The sequence below is a fragment of the Dicentrarchus labrax genome, unplaced genomic scaffold (assembly GCF_905237075.1).
Source record: "Dicentrarchus labrax unplaced genomic scaffold, dlabrax2021, whole genome shotgun sequence".
In the NCBI taxonomy this organism is placed as follows: domain Eukaryota; kingdom Metazoa; phylum Chordata; class Actinopteri; family Moronidae; genus Dicentrarchus; species Dicentrarchus labrax.
In genome coordinates this window covers 11,265,965-11,284,699 of record NW_026136715.1, presented here as the reverse complement: position 1 = coordinate 11,284,699, position 18,735 = coordinate 11,265,965, and the positions used below count along the sequence as shown (strand labels likewise).

The following is an 18,735-nucleotide window of genomic DNA, read 5'->3' as shown; positions in this document are numbered from 1 at the left end:
TGCAAAAAAATCTACATCATGGTCTTTGGGAAACTGCGGCAGGCAATTTTATGACGTTTCATAGACTCAACAATCAATTAATTGAAATTAATTATTGATAGATTACTCTACAGTTAAAATAATCATTAGCTGCAGACCTAAAACAGATAAATGGAGAACATTTTTTAAACATTTAAAAAGCAGGAACCAGGGAATGTTTGGCATTTTTGCTTTACTGTTGATTCCTTTTGTGTCCATCAACTAATCAGTTAATTGATTACTTGTTACAGCGCTGGTGTGTTCTGCATCATACAGGGAGAACGTTAGGTATACCAGTGCAGTGAGAGAGACATAGAGACAATGCTGATGACGTGACAGAAGCGAGGACAGGCTTGCTTGGGCTCCTTTATCCTTTTAGCAGTGCTTAGATCAATACCTCACACACACACACACATGCACACACACACACACATACACACACACACACACACACACACACACACACACACACACACACACACACACACACACACACACACACACACACACACACACTGACCCACCTTCATCCTTGTGAGAAAGAGAGCGTGATGCTACTCACTCAATAACACAATGCCCAGACAAGATGAAAGTGGAGATGTGAGGAGAACCAGCACACAGAGTGTGCCGCACAACAAGCCAGAGGTGGTGTGTGTGTGTGTGTGTGTGTGTGTGTGTGTGTGTGTGTGTGTGTGTGTGTGTGTGTGTGTGTTTGGGTTCTCTGTGGTTTGGCTGTTGTTTGTCAGACAGCGAGAGGTGAGAATGAGGGAGAAAGTGCGAGCTTTGTTGTGCAAGGGATTTCACTTGCCCATTAGGTGATTATTTCTCTCGTCGTGTGTCCCTCCACCCTCGTCCTCTTCCGCTCTCTCCATCTTTCTCCTTCCTTCCGCCATTGCCCCCCCCGTCACAACAGCCCTGTACTTCCCTCCCTTCTGCTCCCTGTGGGGATGGACTGGAGCTGCTGATTGAGGTTGTTGTTAAACGAGAGATTGATACTGATTGGATGTTGTGTGTGTTTAGCAGGGAAACATCCATGCTGTGGGTGACACTTCATCACACGTAGGAAGTACTGCTGACGGAAATGGAGAAATTAAACTTCCTTGTTGTGAAAAATTAAGATGAAGAAAGAATAGGAGGAATTAATGGTGAGGCACAGACGTGAGTGTACAGAGGCACATCACATGAGTGTGGACAGCAGGTAAAAGAATATACAGAAGAGGAATCAAGAGAGATGATGGGAGGGACATAAGATGCTATAAGCAATGCTGAGATAGTGAGAATTGTATTTATTCATTACACAATAATAAATAAATGGTAACAAAGGGGCCGGTGTAATGCTGGGTTTCCTCCATAAAGCCCTCTTATGGATCCAGTCCAGCTGACTGACTCGCAACGCTGCCTGCAACAGCCTAACACAGCCAGTGAGATTAAAAGGATTGTAACCTTGTACAGCAAAATCTGTGACACATTTCTATCGCCTCACAGTATACACAGTATACTGTATATCACTATATAGTAAATCAAACACTGATCCAGGTTGTAGATTTTACTGCAGATTCTTCAGTTAAATTGATACAGTCCATTTAAAAAAAAAAAAAGCTTTGCTAACAGTATGGCTCTTGGGATGGCAATGTTGTGCTGTCTCTTGGTGCACCACTCTGGTCCATGACCCCAGAGGATGAATTGTGAAGACTTTGGTGATCCTCTAATTTTACCTTAAGCGCCACAACAAGGTTGATATTTGATATTTGAGATGTCTCACCAACTATTGGATGGATTTTCATAAAATGTGTTACAGACATTCATTTCCTCCTCACATGGTAAACATACCAGCTAGATATCAGCGCGTTAGCAATTAGCACAAGGCATATATAGGTATACCCAAGTGCAGCCTCACAGAGCTAATAGCGTGGCTGTAGTTTTTGTTTTTGAAGAAGGGTTTTGGTTTGTACACATGTTGGAAGCTGTTCATACAAGTACAATTCACACACGTCTATCTGCCGCTCCTGAGGTGTATTATTTTGAAACTCCACACCTTCAGAGAAGTACACAGTGTGTGGACAATTTCCAAAAGCCAAAATATCCTTGAAGAAGTCATTCATTGTGATCATTTTCTTTGGTAGTGGCAGTGACACTTGAAGAAACTCACAGCTGAAATTACTCCACTGGTGTTATGTTCTCAGTTAGAAATACAACTGATTTGGCACCCTTATGGCTCACCTGGTAGAGCTGGAGTCCTATGTACCAAGGCTAAGCCCTGCTGCAGCGGCCATGGGTTTAAACCTGCGGCCCTGTGCTGCATGTCATCCCCTCTCTCCCCCCATTTCCTGTCCATCTCTCAAGCCGTCCTGTCTAATAAAGGGGAAAAGACCCCCGGCTTAAATTCTTTTGTTGTTTTACCAAATGCAGTTCTGTTATTAACATTTGGTAGATTTAAGACAAATACTTTACCCAGCAGTGAACACACTCTCAGCTGTGAGTCCCTGTGGCAGCTTCAGCCTGGGCAAGATAAGTATGTTTGGGTTTCGCTGGAAGGAGCTCCTGTGAAGACCTCAGGTCCCTGAGATGTGCATAAAGCCTCTAAAGCTGTCATAAAAACAGCCAATCACTGTTATATAATACTACCTATCTGTGTATTCGTGTAACTAGTTGTGTAACAATTTGCGCACCATTGTGAATACTGAGCAAAGACACAGAAACATGGGCAGCTTGCAGCATTTCTTCCAGCCACTGGAAATTGCTCATGGTGCTAAACACCTGAGGTGACTGCAATTTTTGTATGAAAGTCCTGAGCCACTGAAATTAGCTTTAGAAAGTGCTGAATTAACATGCCATCACTAAAACCAATGATTTGGTTTGTCACCTCTCCTTTAGTGAATAATCATACCCACTGATACCATTAAACTTGAATTGCAATGTGCAAAAATGGCTTTTCAAGAGCATATTTGATGCCTGCAGAAGTCGGCCCGGGCCTGTCATATTTGATTTTCTAAAAGCAAAACAAAGTAGACAGCAGAACACAGAGATCTTCATTTCACCCGCAGTTCAAAGACCTATCACATTTTTTTTCTGCCAATGTTCAGTCAGTCAAAAGATCTTTCAGTCGTGAATAATTATTATTTTTAGAAATGTGAAATGTTATGTAATGTTTTTGCCTGGGATGTGTACTTACTGGGAAAACCACAGAATAAGAAATAGAAACAAATAATGTAACCCAATGCAATAGCCCTGCAATAGATGCTTTGTTTGTGAAGCGACTAATGTTAAGTTTTTTTAGCAGTGACAGAGAGATATTGCTTCAGCTCTTTGGTTATTTTTAAGCAGTGGTTTGTGTTGTTGTATTGAATCGCATTTATTTTACAGATGTTACTGTTATTATGTCTGCCCTCTGTACCTAGCCTATATGAAATGAAAGCTCTATAGTGGTTGTCCTACCAGTACAAAATATAGTTGTAAAGACAAATGAACACTTGTGCATTTTTTATGCCGTCTCTGGATGAATAAGCACCCAACTTGTCCCCCTGAACAAAGATTACTCTCTGCTGGGTTTGGTGGTATTTCAAAAGTGAAGACGTTTTCAAATGTGCTTGTGTTTCATTTTTCCATTCATACACGCACTGGCTAGTTTCTCACAGGGAAAGAATGAGGCCCATTGATGACTGTCAGTGGAAGTTAGTTCATCAGAGCTGGGGTCAGGACTGAGTAGGGCCCAGTCATTGTTTCTCTGGCCACAGAAAATAGAAACTCTCCACAGTGATAGTAAGGAGACTAGCCTGACCTCACTGTTGCTGTCATACACTGAGAGCATTCAGACTCTCTCTCTTGTGAGTCCAACTGAAGCCAGGCTGTCGGGCATTCAACAGGAATTATCTCCCAGATTTAACAAAATGTCCCCAGTATAGGTTATGATTCTGTCAAAAAGCTTTTTCTAAAAAGACGGCATTGGTTCTTTAGCAAGAGTAAAGCTTAGGAATTTCAAATGGGCTGGAGTTGTCAAGTACTGATGAAAAACATGTTTTATCATTGTATGTATGTTTATCATCTCAGTTATAGATGATTTTCTGTGTCATATGGGTAGGCCATATGGCAATATATATACCATGACACGATATAAACCTGTCGACTATGGTTTATACCATGGTAGCTATCCCTTTAATATCTCTGGGTGTTTCAGACCATTGTGGATGCTTTTATCACTGAATGATTTTCAGGGCTGCAACTAACAATTATTTTTGTTATTGATTTATCTGTCAATTCTCACATTACTCACATACTCACATTTAAGGAACTGGTACCAGTAAATGTTTTGCATTTTGACATTGAAAAGTGACTTAAACAATTATAATAATAGTGACTGACAAATGAATTAATCTATATTAATTTTGCACCAATATGGTGAAGTATACTGAGGACCTGTAAATGACTTAATGTGTGGGATTAGTGAAAGACAGACGTTCCTGTCTGCTTATTTTATCCATTAATTTGTCCACAGCTACAGCTAACATTTTCTTTCACTATTGATTAATCTTCAGATTTTTTTTCTTGATTAATCGATTAAATGTTGGGCCCATCCGAAAGCAGTGAAAAATGCCCATGAGAATATACTCAAGTACATGGTCACATCATCTTGTTTGGTCCAACCAAAAGTCTAAAACCCCAAAAACAATTTAATTTACTATCATGTAAGACAAAGATTAAGTTAATTCTCACATGTGAGAACCAGGGGTTTAAAAAACAGTCCGGTTTCTTTTGATTGATTAATCATTGTATGTATGTTTGTGTATGTGTGTGTGTGTGTGTGTGTGTGTGTGTGTGTGTGTGTGTGTGTGTGTGTGTGTGTATTTTTTTCTATTTTCTATTTTGTTTTATATCTTAGACAGTAACACTGCTGCTGGGGCGCCCTGATAGCTCACCTGGTGGCGCTCCATGTACCGAGGCTGAGTCCTTGCTGAAGTGGCCATAGGTTCACATCTGACCCGTGGCCCTTTGCTGCGTGTCATCCCCTCTATCTCTCCCCCTTTCCTGTCACTTCTCAGCTGTACTATCGATTAAAGGCAAAAAAACAAACTTTTTTAAAGTAATGCTGCTTTGTGATACTACGATATGTATATTGAATTATAATGTCACCATTAACTCTGCTTGTTTATGTGTAATGCACTGCTTGCTGTCAGTCTTACTTTAGTTGAACTAGTCCAGTTTTAAACAGCCAATAGATGCATGTTGACCGGTAGTTGAAGAGTTGATATTCTGTTGTTGTTCTTTTTTTTGTCTTTCCATCTTCAGAAGGAAAAGATGCTGCTATTGTTTGGGAGGTTTAAAACACTCAGGGGCCGACAGAAGATTCTGTGTCTCTGCCTAGCAGCATGTGGTTTTACAAGATTAGTGTAGAGCCTCAGAAATTATACATTATTTACTTCAATAAGATGTGTTTTTTTTTTTTTACCACTACTGTATTATACTTTTATATTTGAGAACATGACAGTTGTCGAATGTTGGAATCCCCACGTTGTCTTCTCTTGTTTGAGTTTGTTGCAGTCAATCATTTTCTAGTAAAAATGTGAGATCCGGTTACAGGTTCCCACTGCATGAGGACATACTGCAACTCAGTATCTTGGCATTGAATTACAATGAACAAGCAACCATGGTATGACGACATAAAGTACGTCACAGTGAGACCTACTGTGCTGAAAATATCGCAATTAAATTATGCAAGATTTCACAGAGTGCAAACAGAAAATAAAGTTACGTAACCCAGAAGCTCAGTTGTCAAGTTTCATGTGGAAGAAGTAGGAAGAGTAGTTCTCTGAAAAATAAACTGCAAAATTGATGCACTTCCACACAAGTCACCTCGAAGTTAAAAAAACATTCAGAGAAATTATTTCTTTATGCCATACATATGACGTAACACATAACAGAAGTTGAAAGATGTGTTGTAATGAGGCAGTGTTCAGCCTTCAATATTCTGTAATATAGGCCCACCAGAATTAGTCATCCTATCAGAGCACTCCACTGTGGGGAATAGCCTGGAATAACAGCTCCATTCCCTGCTCAGCAGACAGCGTCATTAGAGCACACTGAGCCTCAGAAACATCTCCCACCATGGGACCACCCAGTCCTATGACTCAAACTCCCAGACAACTTCACTTTCATCTGATCCTGATCCACTGAGGTGAATACAAAGCAGCAATTTGCTTGTGTGCTGCTGCTGCCGCTGCTGCTGCTGGTGTTGCTGCTGCTGCTGCTGCTGTAAGCGGTCAGTTAGATGATATATCTTGTTTTTTTCTTCGTGTGAGGGATTTGTTTTGTTGCTCACATTCGGAGCACTGCGTCTTGTCAACTAAATTGCTATCCTCCTTATCAATTTATCCCGAGTATCATTTTTAAAATGGCAGGAAGAAGAAGCGATAAAGAGAATCAGTGTTGCAGTGCAGTGCGGGCGTAGAACTGAGCAGTGCACGGTAAAGCCTCGCTTATTATCAGGTGTTTGTGGGCTGGATGTACCCTGAGGGATGGAGTGTGAGCTTGCATATTGGAGAGGCTCAGGTAAACACTTGAGTCAACATGAGCTTTCTCACCCGTCTAGAATAGAACACAGTGATGATGTTAAAGTGGTTGAAGAGTGATAAACTGTATTTTCTGCACTTATCTGCTTTGAAAAAGTGATATATGATATTTCGTCACTGTTTTTAGCCATGCTAGTGGCATGGACCTTCGCATGGTAAAGTTAACCACTTTGGTTCAGACTGAAATATCTAATTAGATGGACTGAGGTGTAGGTTATACACATAGTTATGGTGCCCAGAGGATGAATCATAACTTAGGTGATCCCCTGACTTTTCCTGTAGTGCCACTATAAGATCAAAGTTTTCACTCAACCTGTAAAACATCTCAACTGATGGACTGACACAGAATGTTGTATGGACATTCATGGTTCCTAAAGGATGAACCCTAATGACTTTGGTGATCCACTCTTCCGATAGCACCATCAGCAGGTTGACATTTTGTCTCTACAACTATAGGATGGATTGCTATGGAATTTGGTACAGATATAATCTATCTATCTATCTATCTATCTATCTATCTATCTATCTATCTATCTATCTATCTATCTATCTATCTATCTATCTATCTATCTATATCGATATATCGATATATTGATATGTATATGCACTCCTGTCCTGATCACAGATGGGTTACAACTTTCATCAACCATCTGGCCTTTCGTCTCTTCTCCTTTTAGAAAGACAAAGAAACAATAGCGCCTGTCTCTATTGTCTGGTGTCAGCTTCCTCCTACAAAGTGTTCCCACTACAAAGTAAAAACTCTGCAGACCACTAGTCAATCAACTCCAGTAGCTCAGGGCAGTAAGGCCAGCAACGAAAATGTTATTGTTGGGTTACCTTTTAACAGAATTTGAAACCAAAAGGTTGAGAGTCTTATAAGCCCTTTAATGTGCACTCTCACAGAATTATGTCAAATATCCTGAATTTCACTGCCCAGTGTTTTCATGGTGCCACAACCAGGTTTATATTGTCTCAGAGTGAAAAGCTTTTATTGTACTACAGTTACAACACCTAAGAATGCAATAAGCATAGCTGTTCAGCATTGCAGTCGCAACAGGGACAATGCAGCTTTAACAATCAATAACAGCTTAAGTAAAACGACTATAATACTATTATGTTGGTGCATTTTACAATCCCAGACTCACCGTGAAGAAATTGATGGATTGATAACAGTATCAGGACTATTGCTTAAGGTGACCTCTATTTTATCTTCTAACTTTGCAGGCAGCAGTGTCCCATGAGGCAGACACGTAGCTCGTGATGCGAGCTTCGATTTAATTTCCTGACATAATATTCACAGCCACTCACCAGTCACTTTGCCTCCAATCACCGCGCTGAATTACAATCACACCCTTTTGATTTCAGAACTCTGTCAATTACTGCTTTGGAAACCCTTCCCCATGACCGGTCATCATCTCAAAACGATAGGCTTTCAGTGTGGTTGTTGTGAGAGAAGCATATTGAACATGTTGTGCCAGAATGAAAAATATGATTTCACCTTGAACTGTAAGCACATGGCTTGAATTTGAATGGGTTATTGGCAGCCACCTCAACTTTGTTTGTTTTGTCCTGTGCTTAGGTACGACCCGCCCCCCTCGAGACGGAGAGGTCCCAGGGGTGGATTACAACTTCCTGTCTGTGGAGGACTTCCTAGAACTTGAGGATACTGGCACACTACTGGAAATAGGAACATATGAAGGTGAGGATGATAATGATCATAAGTGACACTCATGATAGAGCAGGTGTCCTGATTCTCCACAGATACAATGAGCGTGGCAGCGATCAACATTTATTTTTTGCTACATGCAGACGGGCTGTAGGAATGTGCACTCAGCTGATTCCGATTAGACTGTGCATGATGGGGGGAGATGCATCCAGGAGACAGCAGGTCATTCCACATCTGCCCCTCTCACTCTGATTAGGACAGTGTTGTGCTGCACTAAGTCTCATACTGACACAAACCAGTGTGTGTGTGTGGATGCATGTGTGTTTGTGCATTGTGTGTTTGCAGGCCTTGTGTTATGCAGGACTAAGTTAAATGTGTGTGTGTGTGTGTGTGTGTGTGTGTGTGTGTGTGTGTGTGTGTGTGTGTGTGTGTGTGTGTGTGTGTGTGTGTGCGTGCGAGTGTGTGTGTGTGTGTGTGACTGTGTGTGAGTGTGTGCGCGCGCACTGTGGCCGGGAGAGAATGTTACAACATTAATCTGCTTGGCACCAGTTCTGCTGTGTGTTGGCACGTGTCTCCCTTTCACGCAGACAATGTCAAATACCTGTCCACAGGAGTCTGTGGCATCCAGACAACCAGAGGAAGACAGGATTATTGATTCAAACTTAACTCTTTTCATTGATATATACGATTATTTAGAAACATCTATAATATTATGTACCTTCTTACAATTTCTCTCACAGTTTTGTTAAGTATTTTTTGTGAAATCCGTCCTTCTTTATGTGATAGTAACCAGCAGACATTTGACAGGAAATGAAGAGAGATGACAATTTAAACTGTTAAAGCAATTCACTTGAAAAATACTGTTATTTGCTTTCCTAGTTAGACAAGAAAATCAATACCACTTTCATGTGTGTACAGTAAATATGAAACCACAGCCAGAACGTGGTTAGCTTGGCATAAACTAAAATGACTGGATACAGGGGGGTAACAGCTAGCCTGGCTTTGTCTGGAGCTCTAAAGCTCATAAAATGAAATTTAAAACGCATCATATCTCGTTTGGTTTTGGACAGAGATATGCTAGCTGTCTCCCACGGCTTCCAGTCTTAATCCTAAAATAATAATCGGCAGCTGCTTGAAGTCTTAAATGAATGGACAGACATGAAAGTAGTGTTGATATTCTCGTCTAACTCTCGGTATGAAAGCCAATTAGCATATTTTTTCTAGGCAACCAGCGGAAAATCCAGGAAGTTACTGCGCCTGTCCAATAAATAGTCACATAACAGCTTGTAAAAGAGCAAATTGTTATTTTTACTCTTTGTGTAGAGAGTAAACAAATAAGACATAGGGTAGAAAAACTTTTTGTGCCCATCGTCCAAATGGCGAGTGAATTTTACCAGGCAGGAACTAGATACCATTGTTTTTTGGCTGGTGAGTAAAGCAAATCTAGCAGCCACTTGCATATTTTATATATATAACATTGTGAATTTTAGATGGACTGGCAGATTTTGTTACCTTTGTATGGACAGAGCTGGGTTAGGTGGTTCCAGTCCTTATGCTACGCTATGCTAACAGGTTGCTGGCTCCAGCTTTATATTGAACCAATAGATATAAAAGTGTTGTTGATTTATTCAGCAAAAAAGCATGATTGCCAAAATATTGAACTATTCCTTTAATGTCGGCACGCATTAGACCCCTAGGCCACCAGTGCACCTCTTTCTCTCATATTTACAAAAAATATATGGGCACATGATTTGTACTATGCTAGAAATTCTTTGTTTCTAGCACTGACAAAAAAACGTTTTAGTCAGAAAGAGCTGTTAAATCAGGCTGGGTGGTTCATTGTTTTTGCTCAGTGTGCTTTCAGAGTCCAGACAATACAGCGCTGCATTCTCAAACATAAACTAAAACCGTTTTGCTTTCCCACCAGCTGCTTATTTCCACAATTTGCGGTCACATTGTGATCCAGCATTATGTCTTTTCCTCTCAGCACAAGATTAGGAGGTTTCATAGATCCACTGCCTGTTTTTATCCCCAGCTACCTCGCTCTGTCTCAGTTTCTCCTTCTCACTCCTTCTGTGTCTCACTCTCAAGCATGCTAATGTCCTTCTTGTTGCCTAGGTAACTATTATGGGACCCCCAAGCCGCCAAGGCAGCCCATCATTGGGACAGTGATTCTCAGTGATGCAGGCTCCCAGCAGTCCACCCCAAAGCGAACCAAGTCCTACAATGACATGCAAAACGCCCGAGTAGTGCCTGCTGACGACGACGATGACGACCAGGCCACGGAAATGAACAACAGTTTTACAGGTGAGGGCATAGCTGCACCTCTCCAGCCTCTCTCTGTGTGTTGAAGTTTCTGTTTCTGCAGCTTTCTTTGTTTGTGCATGTGTGGTATCCTCCGTCTGTGCTGTGTTTGTTCTTGAGTGGATGCTTGTTTAGGAGTGTCTGTGTATGCATGTGTGCCCAAGATTAGGAGTACAGAAGGAGAGAGATAATGTGTGTATGTTTATGATCCTCTCCTCTGTTGTACGGCACTGGGTGTCTGGTGGTTACATCATGTCTTTGTGATGCTGATTCCTTTTCTGTGAGCCTCCAAACACTGCCACCTGCCTGTGAGGAGGGGTGTAGTAAGGCAGGAAGTACATTATAGGCTACACTTAAAAGATTCATCATTTTCTCTCCATGCTACAGGCCTCACATCCTTTCCTACCTGTATCTTGTTTTTCACCTGTCTTGCTGTTCCTCATTAAATTCCCTTTAGCATATGTACATGTTCATCAGTTGTTATATTTCGGCCTCAGGTGATGGGTTTTTTTTCTCACGCCAACACCTCTTTGCAGATTTGTCATCTGCATATCAATCAATTTCATGATATATACATAGAAAATATGTGACAATATGAGATTTTTATACCAAAGCGTCACCTTTTCCTCTCTTCTCTGCGCTCTACCCCCACCACCCCAATGCTGTGAATCTATGCCCTCTCTGTGTCCCCCTGCCAAGCTGCCAGAGTGTTGAATTAGCATTTGATCAACCCTGAAAAGCCCACGGAAGTGGTGGAGAACATTGGGCCAGAACTGGGGAGCGAGTGGGGATTGGGGGTTGGGATAGCTGGCTTTAGTAGAAAGAGGCTTATGGGTGGAGCAGTAAAACACGGTGGGGGTCAAAAAGAGTTTGGGAAAGACTGCTGCTGAAAGAATTAGCATATTCCTGGGGCCCTTTCAGTACACTAGAAATGGGCGGGAGCCAAACTTAATAAAGGGGGATGGGGAAGCACTGGGGGTTTGGTGTGGTTAAAGTTGCATGATATGTGCTAAGGAGTATTTAGAGTAAATGTGTCTGCTTATTTTATCTGCTCTTTTCTTGCATGCACGAGACATAAACTGTGTTTTTGTTCTTTTTTTTGGGTGTTGTCGTTGTTGTTGTGCTCGTTGTGTTACCCAGGATCCTTAGTGCGTAGTCTCTTCCCCTCTCCTTTGTTGTGCACAGGTAACCCTAACGACCAGGACGAGAGCCGCGGCGGCATCCTCCGGCCGTATCCCGCACGTGACAATGCTCCATCCTGTGGTCTGAACAATGCGGCCACCTCCACTGCAGACAGTGGGCAGCAGACCCTCGCAGAGCCGCAGGTCTCACCAGAAGAGCCGCTGGGACCGCTGCCTGAGAACTGGGAGATGGCCTACACTGAGAACGGAGAACTTTACTTCATAGAGTATGTATCAACAACGGGCAACATTTTACAGTTCGATCTGCCACACACACTGTTGGGCTGACTGAATAAGCATTTCTAACCGTAGCTTGTACCATAGTTGGTGTTTTCTGTATTTTACCTGCACTATTATCCCTTTTGTTCGTCCAGTGGCTTGTCTTCCCCCATGATTTGGTTTTTAGGCCTCTCCCCAGCCAACCTGCCCAGCCCCCTGGGTGCCACTGCTTTCCTGTTAATCCCTGCATGTCCCGATCTCTAAAGGAGATCACATCCTGATCACCTGACTACCTCCACCTCTCTGTCCTCTCTGCAGCACGGCAAAGGCACACCACCAGGACATGGCTGTGTATTTTCAGAGCTTGTATGTTCATTTCTGCTATCACTGAATTACAGTATGTTGTTGTTTAACAATAGAGGGAAAAGTCAGGTTGTTTATTGTTGTTATCCTGCCTGTGTCGCTTTGTTATTCTCATTTCTCTTTGCAGCAGACGCCTGCTGTCCTCTGTAAACTTGCTGACGCGGTTTACTCTCTAATTCTTATTGATGCATTCATGAACCCCTGCTGTGCTTTTATATGTCAGTTTGACGGCCTGTGTTGAATTGTTCTGTTGTCTTGTTTGTTTCCTCTTAGCCACAACACAAAGACCACATCATGGCTGGATCCTCGGTGTAGAGACAAAGCCTCCAGGCCTCTGGAAGAGTGTGATGACGATGGTAAGTTGCTACATATCATTTATATAATAAAAGTGTACACTACAGAAGTCTACCCTTCTGTGTAGTGGTTAAGGAATCAGTAGGTGGTACTTAGGTCTCATACATTGTGCCCCTGTTGTGTACTGAGCACTGACATTGTTAATTCCTTGGTTTCCCAGTAGCGTATGTATAGAACACGTTATATCAGAGTTTTGATTTGTTTTTGATCACAAGATGTGTTGATTTGGTGTGTGTCCTACTTGTTCTACACTGTAATAGTAGATTGTGTGTTCTTTCACAACTATTATCACATTAAAATATGACAAATCATTTCCAAATACACATAAAATGTTCCAAATGACAGTTGACTAGTTCAGAACACAGATTGCTAAATTGCACCATCAAGTGGTGAAAAGTGGCACGCTGGTTGTTTGTTGGATGTTGTTTTATCCTGTTAATATCTTTTTTGAAACTAAGGTATTTCCTATTTCCCTATTTTACTTTCTCTGCACTTCATTCTTTATTTGCTCTTAATTCTTCCATTCCCAAACCACCTCTCCTCTATCCATCCCCTTTTCTACTCTTCATTTTGTTTTCTTTGTTTCATCCTGCTTTCAACTTGGAGAAGAAGGGATACATACAGAGGAACTGGAGACCGATCTAGGTAAGTTTTTTTAGATTCTTGTGTTTATAACGAAAGTTATGCTGATAATATTTATTAGGTTATGTAACACACTTATGGCCTATGCATCTGTAAAAATGTATCATCTTTGAAATGCTGCACTAAATGTGGTAATATGATTCTTCTGTTCACATTGTTTGAAATCCAAGCCTCCGTCAGCAGGCTGTGGCTGAGAGAATTCTGAGGCAGGATAAAAGATAGCAGAGGAACTAAAATAGTTTTGACCATGAGTAGCGCTGTATAGCAATGTTATAATGTTTGTATTTTGTGCTGTACCAGCTCACGCTCTGCATGGTACAAGCAGAGGGGTGACATGATATATGATTGTGCCAGCTGCAGACAGCAGTGGTGCATATGGACAGTTGGTGGTGATAATGTGCTGTAATAGCAACGTGACTGAAAAAGAGGAGAAGAAGAAGACTGCAAGCTAATGTAAACAAAGCAGGTTTCATAACATCAAAAGCAGAAAGTCAGCAATGGATTTAATATCCTTTTCTTAGACCCCCAAGGATACACAGTGTGTTTGCTGAGAACTTTAAATGTAAACAGATCTGTATTTGTTTGCTGAAAACTCTGCAGAGTAACTTTAAAGCATAATGGATTTTATCCTGATTCCTGCAGAACCGAGATGGTGTATGTTCAGAGATGGTACATAAATCCATCTAATGTAAACCTGACCATTATAAGTTGTGTCTGTGTCCCTGTCAAATATTATGTTTTTTGGCTGTTGGTGTTATTACATTTCCTGCTGTGCTCTCCAAATGTCTCTCTGTAGAAATTTGGCTTATAGTGGAGCCTCACACTATTGATCCCTCACGTGTATTACTTGGAGATGCACTGTATTGTCTGTGCTTTGGGTATATGTTATTGATCATAGTTCTGCCTTTAATTCAAACCTCCATATTCAAAGGTTGTGCCTTTTTGGATCATTCAATTTGCCTTTAGAGTAACAAATACAATATTCTCCTCTTCACGGTTCATAGCGTGAATAACAGAAGTTCTTTGTCTCAGATGCACAAAAACTGAGCTGACGACTCATGTTGACATATGTACTTGTAGTTGCTTCACAGACTGGCTCAACTGCTGGTTCTCACTCCACTTGGAGGTAGCACAAACAACCCTGGGATGGAATGAGAGCTCAGTCTCAAACAAGGCAATGGATGTCTGGCTGTAAGCCTTTATTACTGCTGGCTGCTCAGATGCAGACAGTCTGTGATTATTGATTGTGAAATCCAGTCTCTTATAAAAGTGTTTACTGGACTTGGGAGAAGCCCACAGTAACACAAGGAGGTAATGTCTTTGTCTGAAATCAAATACAGTGAGGAGGAGGACAGAGATGCCAACATCTTAATGGGAATGTGTCAGTTAGATGTGCGCATGTTCCCATAGAGAGCGGTTAGCTGTGTGTACAATGTGCACAGCCATGTGAGTGAGGCAATGTTTGGTTGAGCAGAATACTATGGTGATATTTATTAGGCAAATAACATGCAGATAAATACAGATGTTGTTAAATGCACAGTCCCCTTGTGTGTTGACCCTCATTCGGATGAAGACTGAAGCTGTGTGGTGTCTTTGTTTTCAGTTTTTGTTATTTGTGTAGATAATGATGTGTAGATAATGAGCATAATAAAAGTGGTTGTAGGCAGCCGGAGAATGATCCAAGTCATAGTTGAGTTTATGATAGCACTTACTGACGGGTATGCATGTCTGACATGTTGACAAGATTGATAAATATTCTTAAAACATAAGTGCTACTGGCACAACTAGAATCCTCTGTACCTGACAACGAGCCAGTTTGGGCTTGAAACATTGTACTTTTACAATTGTAATAAAACAGAAATTTTAAAGGGAGCATTTAACAGTGTTGTGAGTCCTTGGCAGCTAGAATTTAATAAATACAATCAAACAAAAAAAGTTGTTCAAAATAAAATAAAAATGGTCATAAATTATTATAGCAAGCCCTCTGGAACCATGCTTAAGAACAAAACAGATCCAATCTATTACTCAAAACTGTGAATAAAAACAGTAAAAAATAAGTCACGTGGACCCTTTATTAATGCTATAAGCAGAGATGTTAGATAAAAGAAAGGAATATGATCCAGTACAATTTTGACCACTATATCAATGGTATTTAACTGTAGTATAATACACTGAATGTTTGGGAGTCAACTCAACCACACTAACTCACTCAGTACTGCTAATGGCTGAGGTCAAAGTGTTGTTATTTTGTTGAATGTTTTGTGCTTTCTGTATTTCAGAGCTGCCACCAGGATGGGAAAGGATAGAAGACCCAGTGTACGGAGTGTACTATGTAGAGTAAGTTAATCACCTCATTGGCACATCAACTCACAAAGAAAAACTGGTTTTTATCCACATTAAAGACTCTCTAACTAATCTTTTTCCTCCTTCAGAGAATCACCTTCACACTGATACTTTTTTATTCTATTGTATTTTAATGTACCTGGCTGCTATGACGACCCAATTTACCTTCAGGGATTAATAAAGTCTATCTATCTGTCTATCTGTCTATCTGTCTGTCTATCTATCTATCTATCTATCTATCTATCTATCTATCTATCTATCTATCTATCTATCTATCTATCTATCTATCTATCTATCTATCTATCTATCTATCTATAAGAGCACATTTGATAAACCTTTATAGACTGTAACTGCCATTCCTTCTTTTTTCTAATCAATCTTTACCCTATTATCTTGTTTCCTCTCCCTGTATTTGCCTCAGTCATATAAACAGGAAGACCCAGTATGAGAACCCAGTGTTGGAGGCGCGGCGTCGGAAAATCTTGGAGCAGCAGCAACAGCCGCAGCCTCCAGAAGGTGAGCGGTATATTCGAGGTTCGTTTCCTGCCCTGGCACGGCACCATTTCTTTCTTTCTTCATGTCTGTGAGTGTCGTGTCCTTCTAGTTTGTCCAGTGCTCTCCCGGGTTTGGGCCAGACTGCTATTCTTTCTTGTGACTAGTCTTCAACCCTCTTGTGAAGACATGGTGAAAGAAATACTCTCTAAATTAAAAATGTTTTATTCTCATAGGGACTTTTTTACCAAAATAAGGCTGGCCCAATCCCTGGTGTTGTCTTTGGTGTTTAGGTTTTAATTTATGTGATTTTAAAATCATAAATGCCGTATATCATTTTGTATTTGATCATTTAATTTGCTTTGCCATGAAAAGGCAGGGAAGTGAGTTTTACTTTAACCCAGAGGTTTTCAAACTGTGAGGCGTTGAGGTGAAAGGGGCAGGTGCATGCTGGTGCTCTGAAAAAAACAGGAAGCTAGTTATTGTAGTTTGACCCATTAAATTTACACATTCACCAACGCAGTCAGGGGTTGGAACTGCAGTGGCTGTGACACACAGTTCATGGTAGCAATTTACGTAGTCAGACCATTAGTGCCTAATTGCCGCAATACACCTATTTTTAGATTCAGTGTGACGTACACTTTCCAAGTATCACATTATTCACAATGGTCATTGCAAATAAACGTCCATAAATCTGATTAGAAATCACAGAAAAATATGCTTCAACTCCAGAACTTGACTTGAGGATCATCATGTTTTAAGTTTTCTTAAATATCAAATGAATCCAGTGATAGTTGTCTGTACATCCTGGGTACTGCTAATAGCTACTTTTAGTGGTGCCAGTTTGCCAAAATGTAAACCAATACAGGCTACAAAATCAAGTTGTAAGTTAAGTTAGTTAAATCACTGAATCCATGGCAACATTATACTTCTTGTTTACATATCCCAAAGTCCTCAAATTATGGGAAATGTAGTCCCAAAACTTAGAACATGATTATTCCCCAAATATAAATAAGACAGAATAAGAACAGGACTGATGACATCCATTAATATTAACTTTTTTCATGTTGCATCATCAATATTTTTTGACGCCACTGAGGCTCAAATTGTCCCATCAAATGTGTGGTTCTTATATTCCTGGAACACTGACACTCTCCTCTATCCATTCAGATACAGATGTGTGTCCTGTTTTGAAAACCTCTGGACATACAGGCGCAGTTGTCACAGTTTTGTCTGAGGGGGTCCACGGTGTGAGGCTTTGGAAAGCTTTACCCTAATACAATTTTACAATGCAAATAACATATATTATTTTTGCTACATTATCACTCATGAGGTTGAACCACAAAAGCATCTTACATTCAACAAAATAACACTAGTAGAAGCTGATGTACATGAGGAGCTAATTACAACTGAGGCGTAAAAATGAATCGGATGGCAAGTATGTGTACAGTATGTGCTTAAAGCTCTGTGTGTCTATATGTTTGTTGCTGTTAATGTGTGTGGCATGGTAATACACCTTTGCGTTGAGTGTGTGTTAATTCATGTGCGTGTAATTGTTTCTGTGCAGAGTGGATAGAGGAGCACTCCTCAGCAGCGGCTCCATTAGGAAACTATGCTCCAAACCACCTGGAGACCTACAGGGACCCGCAGGTCCCACCAACACTACCTCCCATCCCTGCAGGAGCCAAACGTAAATCTTAATGTTTAATAGACACTGTCGATACTTCATACACAGCTTGCTTTTTGTTTTATCATGTGCTCTTGACAGTGGCCCAAAGAAGCATCATGTGGTTGAGATGAAAACAAGTAACAGAAGCAAATTGAAAAACTTTTGAAATTCTAATTGTGCTTTGACAGTTATTTCCACAATGTTGTTGGGTCTGCATGCAGACATGTCAAACTGTCCAAGCTGTCTGTGTATCAGCAAACAACACTTACAGCTCTGTCAGCATACAGATTTGTCCACATACAAGAATACAATCTACAAAGTATGATCCTGATCTGAGAGATAAAATTACCACCGTATCTACAAGACATTATTCAGGAATATTGACTGTTGACTTCAATAGTAAGAGTTCTTTCTCCGGTGCTCTGCAGGAGGAAAGCCTTTCTTTACGAGAAACCCAGCAGAGTTGAAAGGAACCTTCATCAATACAAAGCTGAAGAAGAGTCGTCGCGGCTTCGGCTTCACTGTGGTTGGAGGTGACGAGCCGGATGAGTTTCTACAGATCAAAAGTCTGGTGCTGGATGGGCCTGCAGCTGTGGATGGCAAGATGGAGACAGGTGCAGTACATAACCACCATCCACAGGGGGCACTGTTTTCATTCAACAACACACGGTAGTGTTCCTCCACCAAATACATCCATTTTCTGTACTACCTGTGGGTCCAGTTCCAGTGATCCCTCTCATGCACTCACAGACTTTGACACGCACTCTGGCAAACTCCATGAGGGCCGTCCCACCGTGAATTCAGTAAGTGCTTAAGGGCTCTCTGATTTGATTTTTAAGCCCTTTATGCACACTCTCCGTAAGGCTGGAACTATACAGACCCTGCTGTGGAATAACCCATAATTCAAAGCAGTGTGATGTT

The 18,735-nt window shown here is 41.0% G+C and overlaps 1 protein-coding gene across 12 annotated transcripts in view; it reads left to right on the top strand.

Moving 5' to 3' along the window:
- Window positions 1-18,735, top strand: part of LOC127377723 (membrane-associated guanylate kinase, WW and PDZ domain-containing protein 1) — a 94,152-nt gene that overhangs the window by 48,140 nt on the left and 27,277 nt on the right. For 3 of the 12 annotated variants that reach the window (XM_051425841.1, XM_051425850.1, XM_051425851.1), the window contains 10 exons: window positions 8,161-8,280; window positions 10,366-10,554; window positions 11,692-11,959; window positions 12,270-12,317; window positions 12,588-12,670; window positions 13,275-13,313; window positions 15,590-15,647; window positions 16,075-16,187; window positions 17,713-17,835; window positions 18,243-18,428. In XM_051425841.1, coding sequence (XP_051281801.1) covers window positions 8,161-8,280; window positions 10,366-10,554; window positions 11,692-11,959; window positions 12,270-12,317; window positions 12,588-12,670; window positions 13,275-13,313; window positions 15,590-15,647; window positions 16,075-16,187; window positions 17,713-17,835; window positions 18,243-18,428 — 1,227 coding nt within the window. Of the gene's footprint in view, window positions 1-8,160; window positions 8,281-10,365; window positions 10,555-11,691; window positions 11,960-12,176; window positions 12,318-12,587; window positions 12,671-13,274; window positions 13,314-15,589; window positions 15,648-16,074; window positions 16,188-17,712; window positions 17,836-18,242; window positions 18,429-18,735 lie in introns of those variants that run through there. The other 9 variants (XM_051425847.1, XM_051425854.1, XM_051425843.1 and 6 more) reach the window with 8 other exon arrangements.